Consider the following 16,844-nt stretch of genomic DNA (forward strand, 5'->3'; position numbering starts at 1 on the left):
AAACCAAGGTAAATTTATTGCAACAATAAAAAACTTTTGAACCAAATAACAGGAGTCAGTCTTTATCAGTGTATAAACCTCAATAAGCAAAAATATTGCAAGAACTGAGGAGAAGATATAAGGTCATGTATGACCTAACCAAATCATCATGTACAAGCAAGCAACATATTACAGAACCTGACAGGTAACGCAAGGTCATGCGAGACCAATCCCAACACATACAACAGGATGGAAAAAGTGTATTAATTATATCACACTATAACGAACCACCTCAGAAAGACAATCAATGCAACCCTGAGACCAGCACAGCCCTCCCAAAGGCTGCATCCCTTTTGGCCCTGGTGTCCAACCTATAATGCTTTATAAACGTCAATGGTTGGGACCAGACAGCAGCCTTGCAAATCTCCCCCAAGTCCCAAGGGGATGCCCGCAAGGAAAGCAGAAGACGCCGCAACCGCCCTAGTCGCATGCGAGCGTATTCTGGTAGGTGCCGGTCTGCCTGATAGTTCATAACAGAGATGGATGGTGTTTGCCACCCATTTGGACAGTCTCTGGGCTGACACCGGTAGCCCCTTCTTCGGTTCCGAGTAACATTGAAAGAGTCTTTCGGAAGGGCTCGAAACCGAAGTTCTGTCAAGATAGAACACCAAAGCCCTGCTTTCGAAATGGAGCAGAGTCTGGAGCCGACATGCCGTGCTTCCTAGCAGCCGCCTTCATTCTAAACTTCCTGTTTAGCTTGTCGTCAGTGTCGGTATGAAAGAGACCCGAGTCGTCAATGGGCATTTCCTCGATCGCGGACCGAACACCCTGATTAAGGTCCGATCCGCGGAGCCAGGCATGACGTCGCAGGGCGATGGAGGCTGCCATGGCTCTGCCGGTGCACTCTGCCATGTTCCTGGAAGCTGTAATTAGCCAGCTTCCGATCGAGTGTGCCTCATCCCTGATCTCCGCCAAGGTGCGTTGAGCCTCATCAGGGACATCTGGAATGATAGGGGAGATTCCCTCCATGAGGGTCTGTACATAAGCCCCCATACAGGCGGTATAATTCACCGCCTTGACAGTCAACGCTGAAGCCGTGTATGCCTTCCTCGCGAGGGCATCTACCTTTTTGGCCTCCTTGTCCAACGGGAGTGAAGACTGACGTTGGGAAAAGGTGCGTTGGGCTCCTTCAACAATAGCGGAGTTGAGGTGAGGGTGGGAAGCCAGCCAGGGGGCATTGGGGGATGACACCCTATAGAGGGACTCTATCTTGCGAGGCGGTCCCAGGAGAGAAGCAGGAGCATCCCAAGAGCGTTTGACAAGAGACTCCAAGGATGGCAAAAACGGTATCGACGGCGGGGTTTGCACTCGGCCTTGCACCCGACGCTCGATTGGATCCCTGGCCGCCTCCTTGGGATAGGCCAGCTCGATGTCCAGGGCACGGGACATTTTAATAACGTGTTCGGCAAAGGAACGCACGTCATCGGTCGGCGAAGCGGGATCAGGTTGATGGAGGCTCAAGGAGATGTCATCAGCCCCGTTGTCATCATCCGAAGGAACTTCGGGTTCAGGAGGAAAATCAGGCTCCGAATCGGAAGGGATGGTATGCACCACCGTCTCTGATCTGGGATGAGTAGAAGCACGGCGCGGAGGAGAGCGAGGGCGCACTGAGGTGCAAGATGCCTTGTCTTCACGACCCCGAAGGTCTCTAGACGGGAACTTCAGCATAGCCACGTCCCTGGGAACAGCCATGTAAAATCTGTCAGACTCCGAGTCGTAGAAGTATTCGTCAGGATCGAGGTCCCTCCCTGGCGAGGGAGTCGGAGATCTTCTTCTGCGGGGACGGGCCTCCTCCTCATCAGAGTGAACATCGAAAGCGGTAGTTGACGTCGATGGTTCAGCGACTGGGGGATGGCGCACCACAGCAGTGGGGATATCCCCAGCGACGGACTTCTTGTGTGGGGAGCGTCCCCTGGTGCTTCGTCGGTCAGAGGACGCTGGCCGGCGGTCCTTAGATCGCGGAGATCGGGATCGAGAGCGTGGGCGGCCCCGGGCGTCCTCCTTGTCGGTCCCGCCCTCGGAGCGGGGCTTAGGATGGCCCCGGGTGTCTTCCTTGCCGGTCCCGACCTCGGAGCGGGGTTTGGGATGGTCCCGGGACTTAGTCTTCTTCGGAGCTGAGACCTCTGGAGTAGAACTGATTGTGGACAAAGTTCTCTTCTTGGAGGAAACCGAGCCCCGTGGAGCGTCAGGAGGGAAGAACGGGATCGGGCTATCAGTGACCCTTGTACCCGTCTTGGCTTGGACGCCGGTATCGGGAGTCGCAGTGGACGGGCCCGAGCCGCTCGCCTTGGTGGTCGAAGAGCGCTCCTTAGGCAATTTGCCCTCCTTGGCGGGTTTGTCACCGCCCTTGAGCCTGTCGGGGCTCGCATCCAGAGAAGCGGCCACTCCGCGGGACTTATGGCTCGTGGTCGCCCGCTTAGAAGACGTCGCCTCCTCTTGGGCAGACCTTTCCGGGTGATGGGCAGACTTGGAGGGAGCCCTGGACTTAGAGGCGCTCCGGGCCCCCGAGGGGGCATGTTCGGACCTCCCGGTCTCCTGGGCGGGCAGGGCTGGTGGAGCGCTAGCCGGACTGGCCTGGGCAGGAGGCGGGGGAGCCGCGGTGGATGCAGAGGGAGCAGACGAAGGACGGGGGTCCCCCTCCCGGATCTTCCCTTGGGCAATAGCGGAGGTCAGGCGGGACTCCCGATTTTTCCTGGCCTGGGAGAACATGGACTTACATAACTGGCAAGCCTTGGCATCATGATCTCTCCCTAAGCAAAGAAGGCAGGACGAATGAGGGTCTTGGACAGGGACTTTACCCCCACAGACGTCACACTTCTTGAAGGGTGGTGACATATCCGAAGACGACGAGCCAAAAACAGAGTCCAAATGCATAGTCGACAGTCCGATTGGTCAAGTAGCGGGGGACATCCAAAAAGACGAAGTCCAAGACAGTCCGAGTCAAAAACCAAGCAGTGATTCCGAAAAAGCTACGAGAGCGAAGTTCCAAACAACAGCCAAGCGCGGCGGAAAAATGGAACTGGGGAAAAGAGCGGGAACCGGGGCTTTATAGGAGGGGGGCGGGGTTACCGCCAAAAAGTTTCTAAGTGTTGCAAAGTGTACTTTGCCCAGTGATTCTAGAAGTTTCCGAACAGCACTGCGCAGGCGCAGTAAAACCCATTTGTATGATTCGCAGAGACCACGAAATAGAAGAATCACAATTTCAAAAATCACTGCAGGGGCACAGAGTGGTGCGTCTTTCAGGACCTTTCTAAGCAGTATTACTGTATTAACCTGGACATAAGTCGACCCAGGATTTTAGGGTCAATTTGTGGGCATAAATTTCTTGACTTATAGTCAAGTATATATGGTATGTGCTATTATTATAAATGAAACAGTAACATTATAGGTGGCCTAGTCTTTGTTTTCAATAGTACTACTACTCTGATAATTCAAAAAAGGGGATGTCATCAGAGGGAGGAAACTATAAAAATATTTGAGTACTTTTAAGGATACCTAGAGATTGAAGAAACAGATGTAAAGTATTTAACATTTATAAGAAACACTTTTCTCTATAGGTCTAATGTAAACAGATCTTATGGAAAGTGGCACTGATGGGCAATTCCACCATCTATATTTGTGTAAACCTTTTTCGGCCAATGGAAGACCAATGTCCTTAGTGTGCTTTGTGACAAGATGCCAAGAGTAGGGCAAAGCCACAACACATTCAATTTTGCTTCGGAACAAAATATACAAGAAAAGAGAGAGTCATTTGAACACTCAATCTTCTGCCTAAATATACTATGAGTTGAACTCATCAGGAGCAGTTATCTTAATAAACTGAGAAAAGAGAAAGTCATCTCATGGTAACTAGCTGTCATGATTTAATTTCTAAGATTCAAAGGTCTGCTAAAATCTAAACAAAAATATCAGGCACTATCATATCACTGAGTTAAATACAAAACGGCAGCATACTTAACTGAAACTTCCACCTAACGATTCACATATGTGTGTACCCACAGATGTATTACACAGTGCCTCACATTTTCATTCCACAAATACAAGAGATCCAAAATATACGTTTAAAATCACCACTTATACAACTTCCATTATGTGCTCCTTGAAATGTTGAACTGACATGCTCATTTTTATATACATATACATACATATATATTAGCAGTAGGTCTAGGACCAGAGGAAGCATTACAAAGCATTAAGTGGTCAGGGTCTGAGAAGCAGGTAGAGATACCAGAGTGATCCCATTGACTTAGTGGAACTGACTCACCAAGCCCCCAAAGATTCAGTGGGTCTACTTCAGTTGTGACCAGCAAATTGAGTCACATCACAGTACTCATTTCTAATATTCAGGACTGGATGAAGTCAGCTGACATTTCAAAGTCAAACAGCACTACTGTGCACCTAGTTGGTAACCACTTGTCTCAGAAACAAGTAGCATCTTGTCTCAGAAACAAAATATAAAATGTGAGAATAGATAGCAGCCCTTAGTATAGCGTAATAATTTGTAGCCATCAACATCTTAGGAATGCAAGATATAAGGATACCCAACACATTGGGACTGCATTAATTCTCTTTTGAGCTCAACAATACCAAAAGCTATTATTATATAAGGAGCCACTATATCTATTTTCAAAACTGGAGACATGTAAAGATTGAAAATGTAAGTTGAGTACATAAAGCTTTCTTTATAAAGAAAAAGTGATTTTGGGAGGTGTATTCCTATCATAGTTTACATTATTTCAAATGCAATTTGGTTTCCTTTATATAACATTAGATATACTTTTTTTTTTTTTTGCATGAAAATATGCTCATTGTACAAGAAATGCAGCTTGGATCACCAGGGAGGAGAAGATGTCCCCCATTCTGCTATTTTTATGAGCTTCCTCTGATCCACTTTACACTTCACCTGTCTTGCAGTTTCATATTTTAAAAATCTAAAATTAATTTCAGAGTTGGCTTATACACAGCTTGTTGCTGTTCTGAATTTGCATACGTAATTGTTCCAAGCCCATTAAGAGGATTACAGATCTACACAGTCATGATATAAAGGGAATCCTAATATAGCTAGGTTACTGAATCAGATTTTTTGTTTGCACAGAGTCTTAATCACTGCTATCATGAATCAATTGACTGTCGTCATGAATCAGTTGTAATGGGGTGGGGGGAGGGCAGGGATGATGCCAACAAATCACTAATGCATTGCTGCCAGTCCACAATCAAGGTTGTGTATGTAGAACTCCAAAGTCCAAGGAAGAGCTTGAATGGGGAGAATGTTTACACATCCCTATACACAATACTAGGACTATATGATTGTCACACTATATAATTCATGTTCATGTAAGTCAACTTTGGATAATAATAATAATAATAATAATAATAATAATAATAATAATTTGTTTTATTTATATACCGCTATTCCAAAGATCATAGCGGTGAACAGCAAGTAAACTAATTAGCAAGTAATCTAATTAGCAAGTAAGCTAATTTGCCCCCAACAGTCTGGGTACTCATTTTCACGGACGTAGCCAAGGGGGGGGGGTTCTTGGGGTCCGGACCCCCCCTTCCATTAGAAAAAATGAATGGTGTGTGCTGCTGCGCCGCCACACCCAAGCCCCATTATAACGGTAGCAGTTAGTCTGGACCCCCCCCCCTTCCTAAAATCCTAGCTACGTCCCTGTCATTTTAGCGACCTCGGAAGGATGCAAGCCTGAGTCGAGCTTGGGCCCTTTTGCTGGTCTTGAACTCGTAACCTTGTGGTTTTGAGTGAATGGCTGCAGTACAGGCATTTAACCACTAAGCCACCAGGGCTCCTTTATGGATGGTTATTTCTGAACAGTGAAGAGAGCATATTCATAAACAGGAAATCAAAGCACAAAACTACATTGTCTCATTAAAATGAGTTGCACTTAACAACTTTTGCAACAAGGAGCCTTAGAACAGGAGCACAGTTAACTATTCTGGCAGCTTGTTTATAGTCTGAATGTAGGCTCTGGCCTAGAGATCTACACTACAATTCTTCTCCAGACCCAAGCATTTTCCACAAAGCAATCTCCACCCTTTATACCATCCTTGGCCATGATTAAAGGCTACCCATCACCTGTTTAATTCCACAAATCTGCTGCCCATTAGGGCTGCATAATTTATACTATGTGTATTAGCATTAATATGACATCCAAATCTGCATGCATCTAAAGTTTTAAAATCGTCTTAAACTACTTTATCTGGTTTTAAAACTGTCTTGTTTTAACATATCAAATGAATTAACATGCTTTTAATCTGTTTAAAATTGTTTGCAGCTGTTTAAGCTGATTTCATTGTATGCCATCCTGAGATACATGGATACAGGGTACAATGAACATATTCCAGTAAGTAAATATTCAGAACCAGAAGACTACTTTGCATTGCATTTTCTTTCAAACTATAATTAAAAGAAATAAGAATCCACTATCTTGAGAAATTTACCTCGTTTACGTGTACCAGGATGCATTGTGCTGTTCAGGTATGTGACTGCACTTTTCTTGCGCTTTATGGAAACAGGGAACAAAGCAGTTAATAAACTATTTTGGTAAGTGAAATCTACACCCCCATATAACATACACATGTATACAAGCACACAAACATATGAAATGATTTTATATTAAAATATCCAGACATACCATGCCAACCAAGAGTAATAACAGATATGATGAAGTCCCAACAATCTCTATTGGTTAAACGGTAGCTTTACAGCTATTAATTTCAATACTGTATGATTAAAGTATGCTTTGTAGCTTCCTTTAAACTGTGCCTGCTATCTTGTTCTGCCACTGGATACAACCTACCAAAAAGGCTACTCATTCACACCAGTATTGGTAACTTGGAATGTAGCATACAGTGGCAGAAAACTGATCCCATTATCAATGTGGGGCTTAAGTAATGCCAACTCTGTACTCATTCCATAGAAGAGGATGGGAGAACAGGTTGCTTACCTGCAACTGTGGTTCTTCCAGTGGTCATCTGTGAACTCAAATACATAGGTTACCTGTGCCTGCGCATTGTATCATTTCCTAGGAAATAAGCATTTTGGTGGTAGCCCCTCCCAATCTGTGAGTGTGTGACCATCACACTTCCCACTTAAACCATCAATTCTCTGGACACTGAAGCAGCCTCCAAGGAGCTAAAGAGAGCAGGACACAAAGAGAGGAGGATGGGCAGGTTTCTGTGAGTTCACAGAGGACCACTTGAAAAATCAATTAGAGGTAAGCTGCCTGTTCTTCTTCTTTGTGGTCTCTGTGACTCACAAAAATGGGAGAATAGCAAGCTACTCGTCATGGGAGGAGGGAGTGTCATGTGACACAGAGAAAAGGACAGCTCACCCAAATGTGGCCTCCACTTTGAACCTTGCATTAAGCCTGTAATGCATTCTGAAGGTTGAAGGTTGGGACCAGGTGGTTGCCCTGCAAATGTCTTGTAGCATGACACCTCTGAGGAATGTGGTTAATGCTGTCACAGCTCTGGTACAGTGGTTTTGTACTTGCACAGGGGATCCTTCCAAATGAAAGCATATCAAACCAAAGTATGTTGGTGACCCACTCAGAGAATTTCGCCACAGATATTGCTAGACCTCTTTTGATAGCAACAGAGGAATGGTTTCTGGGATTTCCAGAAGGAGACCATATGATTCACACTGAAAGCCATTGCTTGTTGACCATCCAGGGAGTGAAGAGAGCACTCAAAGTTAGATGAATCAGAGTCAAGTCACAGAAAGGCATTGAAACTCCAACAGAAGCTGAATATAAATACCTCTTATGAACTTTGCACTCCACTGCTTTCAAGGTGTTCTCCCACAGGAGAACCTTAAGTTATGATGAGTGATTCCTGTGTGCCTGAGGGGCGAACACCCGATAATGCACATAAACCCTACATTGAGTCCCTCTCCCAGACACAACAGGCACTTTGAGTGCCAGTTCTTTTCAGGGATTTTATCCCCTAAGAAGTGCCCTTTCTGAAGGAACTGGTGGAGGCTATAAACCCTTAATGCCATATGCAGCCAAAATGATGGACTGAAGCCAATCTACCAAGACAAGACCGCACATTCTGAGGTAACTCAGTAATTCAATAGCTGAGAAACCAAGAATACCAAAGCCAAAATGAAAGATAAGGGGGATGTCAGGTAAGTCCAAAATTGGTATTTTATTAACCAAGAAATGCATAGAGGAAGTTCAGAGAACAGTTCCTGACATTGCTACTGATGAAGCAGACAAAAAGGAATTGAGGGTTTAGGCAGAAAGAGCACTGGTTATGCGCACAGAAGATGAGAGGTGTTACCGCTAAAATACTTATTACTTAATTCTAGAACGTTCCAAAGGATGCACGTATAGGCACAGGCAACCTATCTGATTGAGTCACAGATACCACAAAGAAGAATAGAGGGATAAGAAGATAATATATAGAAAAGAAAACTTATTTTCACTTATTGTTGTTGCTCATGCTCCCATACTAGCTTTCTAAAACAATGAGTCCCTTTGCCTAGCAAGACTAATGATAGTTCTCTGGATATATGAAAAAAACACTGAACAAAATACTTTTCAACATTTTTTTTTTATTTTTCTACCATGAGATAGATAAGATACCTCAGGCTCGAAGACTGCTCCACTGTACACTGGATTAGCTGTTGTTCTTCGTTTCCTCTCTTGTCTCTTACTTTGTATTTCTTGAAGGGAGAAAGACATTAGGTTAGAAATAAAAGCACTTCCAAGCACAACAAAGATCTATTTTATATTCTAACCAAATTAGAAATGATGAACTTTGATCTAGAATATACTCAGTGTAACATTAATGCTAAAAAAAACCCCACATCTACATTATAAAAACTGGTTTGGAAATAAATAGAATGCTACCAGTATAGTTTGAGAAAAGGCTGCCTACTCCCACAAAGCTTTCAGTTGATATTTTTATCTGTCATGTTGAGTCACACATTTGCTGTTGGCAATTCAGACTAGGATCCACTATGGTATCTAAAACTTTGGTATATGTGCACTGATGCATATTATAAAATTAATGATGACAAAGAGCAATACAGACAGAAGTCATCAGGATATAGAGATGTGTGAAGATTTACTTATTTACTCCATGTATATCCTAACTTTTCATATAATGAGCCTAAGGGGAGTTTCTGCTGTACAACAAAGTACTTAAAGCTTAAAAACAACAGTAAAACTCTAAGTACAGTGAGCCCGCGTCATACGCAGGTGTGGTTTATGCAGCTTTCAGCATAGGCTGAAAGCAGCATGAGGAGAAGGGGCGGCGCAACCCATAGGGAACAATGGGGTGTGCACCAATGGTGCGTGTGCTGCTGTGCCACCGCATGCACGAGCCCCATTCATTTAAATGGGGCTTGAACATAGGCGGAATTCGCTTTACGCGAGGGAGTCCAGAACGGATCCCCCACGTAAAGAAAGGGCGCATTGTAGATACAAAAGTCAAACATGTACTTTCCTTGAAGAAGTGGAAGCCACCACATGCATACTAGATCCTTGAACTTCATGGTTTCTGAAAACAGCTAGAGAGGGCCTGACCGAGTGGGTAAGGGGAGTAGTGAATGCTTCAGTGCAGCAAGGCAAATTTCTATCATGCCTAAAGACGGCTGTGGTGAGGCCATTACTGAAAAAGGCTTCCCTGGATCCCAGCACTCTAGATAACTATTGGCCAGTCACTAACATTCCATTCTTTGGCAAGGGTGGAGTGAGTGGTGCCTCCCAGCACCAGGGGTTTCTGGATTAGATGATTATCTAGATCCATTACAATCTGGTTTAAGACCTAGCTATGGGACAGAGACAGCTTTGGTTTTCTTGGTAGATGACCTACACAGGTTTCTGGACAGGGCGAGTGTGTCCCTGTTGGTCCTACTGGATCTCTTGGTGGCTTTCGATACCATCGACCTTCTGGACCATCTCTCTGAGATGGGGCTTGGGGACACTGTTATGCAGTGGTTCCAGTCTTTCTTGGAGGGGCAAATTCAGAGGATGGTGTTGGAGGACTCCTGTTTGATCCCCTGGCCATTGGCCTGTGGCATCCCTCAGGGTTTTGTTCTGTCCCCCATGTTATTCAACATCTACATGAAACTGCTGGGAGAGGTCATCCGGAGTTTTGGGGTGCGGTGTCACCAGTATGTGGATGACACCCAACTTTATCTCTCCTTTCCATCTGATTCCAAGGAAGCTATCTTTGTACTGAACCCAGTGCCTGCTGTCAGTAATGGACTGGATGAGGGCAAACAAATTGAAACTTAATCCAAACAAGACCGAGGTGGTCCTGATCAGTTATAAGGCAGATCAGAGAACAGGGACTTTGCCTGTGCTGGATGGGATTACACTCCCCCTGAAACCTCAAACTTGCAGCTTGGGTGTCCTCGACGCAACTCTGAGCTTGGATGCCCAGGTTTCAGCAGTGGCCAGGAGTGCATTTGCACAATTAAAACTTGTGCACCAGCTGTGCCCATTTCTTGAAATGTCAGATCTGGCTACAGTGGCACTTGCCTTGGTTACATTTCGTTTGGACTATTGTACCACACTCTATGTGGGCCTGCCCTTGGAAACTATTCAGAAACTCCAGCAGGTGCAAAACAATGCAGCTAGAATGCTGACCGGGGCCAGTTATAGGGACCATATTAAGTCCCTTCCTGAAAAAGCTTCACTGGCTACCAGTTCATTTCTGAACACAATTCAAAGTGCTGGTCGTGACTTATAAAACACTACATGGCTTAGGTCCAATCTATTTGTTTCTCCCATACAAACCAGCCAGAGCCCTAAGATCCTCAGGAGAAGGTTTTCTCTCGGCCCCATCAAGATCACAGGCTTGCTTGGTGAGGACACATGACAGGACCTTCTCAGTGGCTGCTCCCACTCTCAAACTCCCTTCCACAGAAAGCTAGGCTGTCTCCCTCCCTGCTGACCTTTTGCCAGCAAGTAAAAATGTTTTTATGTAGGCAGGCATTTTGTATGTAATTCATAACAGGGTGGTTTTTATGAAGCAGGTAGGTTTTAGTTATGTTTTAAACTTTTAAATATATTTATGTGATTTTATACTGTGTGTAGATGATTTTAATTGTTTTGAATTTTACTGTGATTTTAAATGTTTTGTCTGTGAGCCACCATGGGTCCCTTCAGGGAGAAAGGTGGCATACAAATGCAATAAATAAATAAAACAAATAAATACCTTATTAATTGTGAATTAAGACTAATAAAATTCAATTACTGGGTAAATTAATGTTTAGTACAGATGTTTAACAAACCATATTTTATAATCCTTTTCATTCAACCTTTCCTGTAAAATATACTATTATTTTATCTAATTCTATCTTGTATTACTATCTATTGTTTTATATGTATTTTTTAGAATGTACGCCATTGGCAGGTTTCATTTTTATCGATTTTATTGTCTGTATGTACAGCGCTGTGTAAATCTACAGCGCTATATAAATAAAGTATAATAATAATAATAATAATAATAATAATAATAATAATTGTGTATGTGCCTTCAAATCACCTGTCAACCTATGGCAACCCCATGAATTTCGTAGGGCAAAGAATACTACTCAGAAGTGTTTTTGCCAGTTCTTTCCTCTGAAATATAGCTTACAGCACCTGTTCTTTATTGGCAGGCTCCCATCTAGGCAATAACCAGAGTGGACCCTGCTTAGCTTCCAAGATCAGACAAGAGCAGATGCCTTGTGGACACTTAGACCCTAAAATATTATTTAAGCCCTCCTATAAGGCAGCCATAATGATTTTATTTACCTTCTAGATGGTCATGTGTAACCAGTCCAAGAGATACCATGAAGGCAAGTTTCTGTATCAGAAAAAGAAAAAACCAATACTCAAAATTATATCAGGTACTAAATTCATATTACACATTAACAAAATTATTATTTTTAATATTCCTCGTGAACATGCATCCCTGATATGTCTCAACAATACTTCATAAAGCAAAGCAAACCACAGTGTATATCTTTATACAACTTGCATATCCTTCATATAAACAAAAAGGATGACAGGTCTACTGAAGTATTACAGTGACATTTTACTATAGATATTCACTGCAGCCGTTTGTAAACTTTAGTTAAGATATTTATTTAAACCACTTTAAAATTGTTTTTAATCTTTACAGATGCCATCTTTTGAATGTCAGCAGAATAAATGCAAGGAAAATTTCTGTCAATAAAAACAGAAGACACAATAAAACACACTAGATTAGCCAATTTAAACCCTTTGGGGGGAAATTGGCAGGAGTGAGCTGGTGTCAACTGGCACACAAAGGTAACAAATACCTTTAATTTTTGAGAAACATTTTACAAACATGTAAAAGCTTCAGTGATATCCTGTCCAATGATAATCACAGGTATAACTAGTATACAACTAACATATCCCAGGCCACTTAAAAATGTTTACAGAAGCTTTTCTTCCCCATTAATTAGAATTTGTATGCCCCTCCCTCCTAAACTGACATCTTGGCCTCAGAGGAAGCGATCAGACAGACCCAGCAACATCAGGGACTGCCTGAAGGACGAGACTTCTCCCTCCTTTGTCACCTTGTATTTTGTATTGCATTATGATTTTTACTGTACACCGCTATGATCATTGCGGAATAGCGGTCTATAAATAAAACATTTTATTATTATTATTATTAACAGTCTACATTAAGAATAGCATGTAAGCTGGGAGTTAACAGTTCTAAACCTTTCTGATATCTGAAGTTGCAAAAGCAGGCTTCAGTCATTCGGCTCACTATGACAACCATGGCACCAGCCCCTGGCAATAGTGTTGAGCAATCAGCCTCACGCTCAACTTTGCAGGTGTACATCTAATTTATATTACTAATTATATAGAGATTCCCCCTATATTTCCAGTTATTAAGAGTAAGGGTGCAGGTTATTTATGAGTTACATCATCAAACCACCTGGAGTAACTCAGCCATGTAGCTTATAAAGAATTCCCAGCCTTCCTCCTGTTAACTAGATTACTGGATTTCTTACTTTTTCCTGCTCTGACTCAGGAGGGATAAAACCAAAGTTTCTCCTTCCCACTGGTCTTTCCCCTCAGTAAACCTTAGCAGCAGTGTGATAAAGGGGACTTGGATGCTGGCCAGCAAGGGCATACAAATATTCCAAACCCCATTTGTGATTGGAGCTGTAATGGGTTACATGACATAAGCTTTCCAGAATTAAGGATAAACTAGTACTCTATATATTGCAGTCACTAACACTGCAAGCTGGAGAGACTGTTGTTCAAGCCTTACCTTAGGAAAGAACTTGCTAGGTGCCTTTTGGTAAGCCAATACCCTCTCAGCCTCCTTTCTGGAATACTGGATAAAAATACTAGCCTATGTTTCGGGTTGTTGTAAAGATCACTAAGACAATCTGAAGCATCTGAATGCATTCTAAGTGACAGGTGCACACAATATACTGTCATTATAAACAACTCAGAAGTCTTACCTCTTCCTCTCCTGAAACTACAGTGTGCCCGCGCCATACGCAGCCTTGAGCATACACGCTGAAGCCGCGCTGTGCTCACGGGGCGGAAGGGGCAGCGCGTCCCATTCAATTGAATGGGCGCGTGCACCCATTGTGCCCTGTGCGCGCCCGCGCCGCCGCGCACAAGCCCCATTGTTTCCAATGGGGCTCGAGCATAGGCGGAGGACAGACTGTATTAATGAACAACAACATGGATAGATTTAGCATTCCTTAATCTGAGAACCTTCTTCGTCCTCACAATAATACTGTGAATAATATAATTTTTTTTTAAAGAAAGAGGAATGTGATTGTTAGATGATAGTTTATTATTTGTCCTAATCCAGAAAAGAATCCTGTGAATAGCTGTACTAGTAGTACCTGTGGGTTTTCTTCTCGTTTTGGCTTAGGTGGTGCAGGAGGGGTAACCGTGTGAATCTCTGTTGGCTTTTCCTCTGTTTCTGCTTGGGGCTTGATAGTCTGCAAGAGAAACAATGATAACTGTACTTACATTTATCAAGGCAAACAACTTGATTAAAGCAGTGTCTTTATTTATCAGAATTAAAAAAATGATAAAAAACAACCTAACAGTATTCTATATATATATTTCCTAAGAGTGCCCTTTAAATCAATGCTACTCAAAGTCATAGTCCATGGACCAGTGGTGGTCCACAAGTCACTGGCTGCTGGTTCCTGGAGAACTTCCAGGAAAGAAAGGAATAACTGCAATCAATAGGTTCAAATAAAGCACCATTCTCTGGTACTGTGGCAAAACTAAAAGTCTTTAGTCCCATTACATAGCTTAAGAAGCACTGTTGTAAATAATATGTTGTATTTTAAACACCATGAATACTGCTCAAAATAAACATAGCTATCTGAAATACAAAGAAAGCACACAATTATAATACACAGTAATATAGTTCAGCAACCATACCAAGTAATGAAGATCACTTTGCATTTCTGCTGGTAGGCAGCAATACTTTAAAATAAAGTAGTATATAGAAAATTACAGCCAAGGTTATGCCTTATGCAATAACTTCCTATGGAAAACTTGGTGTCAGTCATATGCACATTGTATCTCTTTCATTCATGCTTCGTTATAACAAGAATTTGCCTGGAAATTCTTTCCCTACAATTCCTAAGAGATCTTCCCCCTTAAGCTGTTTTGTGTACTGATGGCAGAATCCTCTGCATACAGCATCATAAATGCTTACACAATGACTCCTACTTTATGACACGGCTGTGAAGTCACAAAATGATATCAATCTGTTCCAAGGAGACAAAAATATTTTCAATATGCTTGTCTAGCAATATGACATATCAAATATCTTGTTTTAAATTAAGTCATGCTGGTGTGAGTCTTTGGCAGTTCCTATTTATTATAGTGTTTCTGATACCATTAACTTGCATTGGCTACCACAGAGCTATGTTTGCATGCGATATTAAGCCTCGGCTTCTGGCCTGTATGCTTTTATTCTCTTCCTCTGGCACAACTGTGAAGATGCACCAGCAGCAACTGTTTCTATATTTAAGAAGGAGAATCTGGTTAGTTTCACATGTGGCTTGTTTAATAAATTAACTTTATGCCACAGTTAATATTCCTGACATATGCATTTTTGGCAGTTAGTGCTACATAACAACAAACTGTGGTCAGTTGAAAGGGGAAACAAATGTTTCTAGTTTATGAAAGAGGGAAAAGGGGGAACTAAACTATCATTTATATTATATTTAACTGTTTGTTACAACTTTTTAAGAGTCTCTGCCCTCTGCTGAAAAATGTTTTCTCTTGGCCATTCACAAGCATGAAATCCATGTCCAAAACTGAAATCAGCTTTCCTCTGTCAACAAAGTTGTAAAAGGAAGATTTTGATAATCTTATTTTTTTTACCCTCATTAACAGAGTTCCATGTCTGCTTTTCTGTGGCATTTTTAGTGCCAGCCTTTTGCTGGAAGTCTTCACCTGTTCAACAAAGCCTGTATGAACCCTATGAATGTAACCAAACTAACCACAATATTGAGTTGTAATGTTCATTAAAAGTTAGCATGTCATCTGCAAGAGTACAGACATAAATAGATGAGTTACTCTTAATTAATTACTTTTTGCAGTAACTAATGTATGCCTACATTATACTTGAAATGCAACAAGGGATGACTGTGCTCTTTTTGCAATGTAATTGTATCTAATTTTATTCACTTCTATAGTTAGAGTGGTGTGCTGCCTTATTACATTTATACCATAAACCAGCATTTGAATTTGTTTGTTTTTTAAAAAAATATAACTGGAAGTACTTTCCAATCTCTGGGGGCTATTTCTATGTGTTTTTTTGTTTTTGTTTTTAAAATACCTATTCATAGAACTCAAATGTAAGTGATGAAAACATTTTCTCCTAACAGTTTCTCCTGACTGTCAAAGCACAGTAAATGTGTTAAAATAATAAAAACAACCAAGCTTCAAAATCTGCTTAAAATGTTTGCATCTGCAAGAAAAAGGACCACTTTTTTTTATATCTGAGGTTATGGTGAATTTTCTCTCAAGTACTTACATAAAATTAGCTGCAAACACTGACAACTTTGAAATTACTTTTAATTTGCAAATGAATCACTTTCACTGAAAATGTCAGTAAGATTATTGGGAAATATTCCCACAGAATATTTTGTTCTCCAGCAGCACTACAAATATTCTCCACAATATTTTGTTCTCTAGCAGCAAAACAAGCTAAATAAGTGAGCTATAATCATTTGCATGTACTAATGAAATAAAATAAAATAAAAATACAAATTAACAATCTGCCTGTAAAACATATTGAGCATTGTTAAGCAGTAAATAATTAAGTTTTAGCTATACAGAGAATACATTGCTCCATTTTACCTGTTTTTCAACATTTGGTTTACTGATCTGTAGAGTCTGAGGTCCAGCAAGCCTGGTACCTGGGGCTGCTATAACAATGCTGGTGAGTTGTGCCATTGGAAAAGTTTTGGCTATGGTTGCTGTTTGACCATTGACAACACGGACTGGGTGTATGGAATTCTGCGAGGAGGGTAAGGAGGTGGGTGTGAACTTTGTTGTCAACATCACAGGCCTCTGAATAAGTTGAGGAGCAGCAAGCATAGGAGGAGGTGGGGCTGGGGCTATAGGGATGTTGTTTTGGGCAACTGGCTTAGGTCGAACCTATGCAAACACACAAGAAAGAGAGAAAGCCACATTAGTTCATATTTGTAAGAAGCATTTAACACATTAGGCTGTATCAACACAGAAGACTCATTACAACATAGCTTTTTGTTACATTTATTATTTGTTTCAACTTAGATATGATGTTTGCCC

General features: G+C 42.0%; 1 protein-coding gene across 5 annotated transcripts in view; it reads right to left on the reverse strand.

Annotated features, from left to right (window-relative positions):
* The window catches only part of LOC149314637 (PHD finger protein 21A), a 179,396-nt gene that overhangs the window by 15,713 nt on the left and 146,839 nt on the right, over window positions 1-16,844 (reverse strand). For all 5 annotated transcript variants that reach the window (XM_089521524.1, XM_089521526.1, XM_089521525.1 and 2 more), the window contains 5 exons: window positions 16,392-16,691; window positions 13,904-14,002; window positions 11,814-11,865; window positions 8,649-8,728; window positions 6,499-6,559 (listed from right to left, as the gene is read on the reverse strand). In XM_089521524.1, coding sequence (XP_089377650.1) covers window positions 6,499-6,559; window positions 8,649-8,728; window positions 11,814-11,865; window positions 13,904-14,002; window positions 16,392-16,691 — 592 coding nt within the window. The remainder of the gene's footprint in view (window positions 1-6,498; window positions 6,560-8,648; window positions 8,729-11,813; window positions 11,866-13,903; window positions 14,003-16,391; window positions 16,692-16,844) is intronic.

The sequence above is a fragment of the Sceloporus occidentalis genome, unplaced genomic scaffold, assembly GCF_023333645.1.
Source record: "Sceloporus occidentalis isolate IW3139 unplaced genomic scaffold, rSceOcc1.0.p SCAF_4, whole genome shotgun sequence".
NCBI lineage: Eukaryota > Metazoa > Chordata > Lepidosauria > Squamata > Phrynosomatidae > Sceloporus > Sceloporus occidentalis.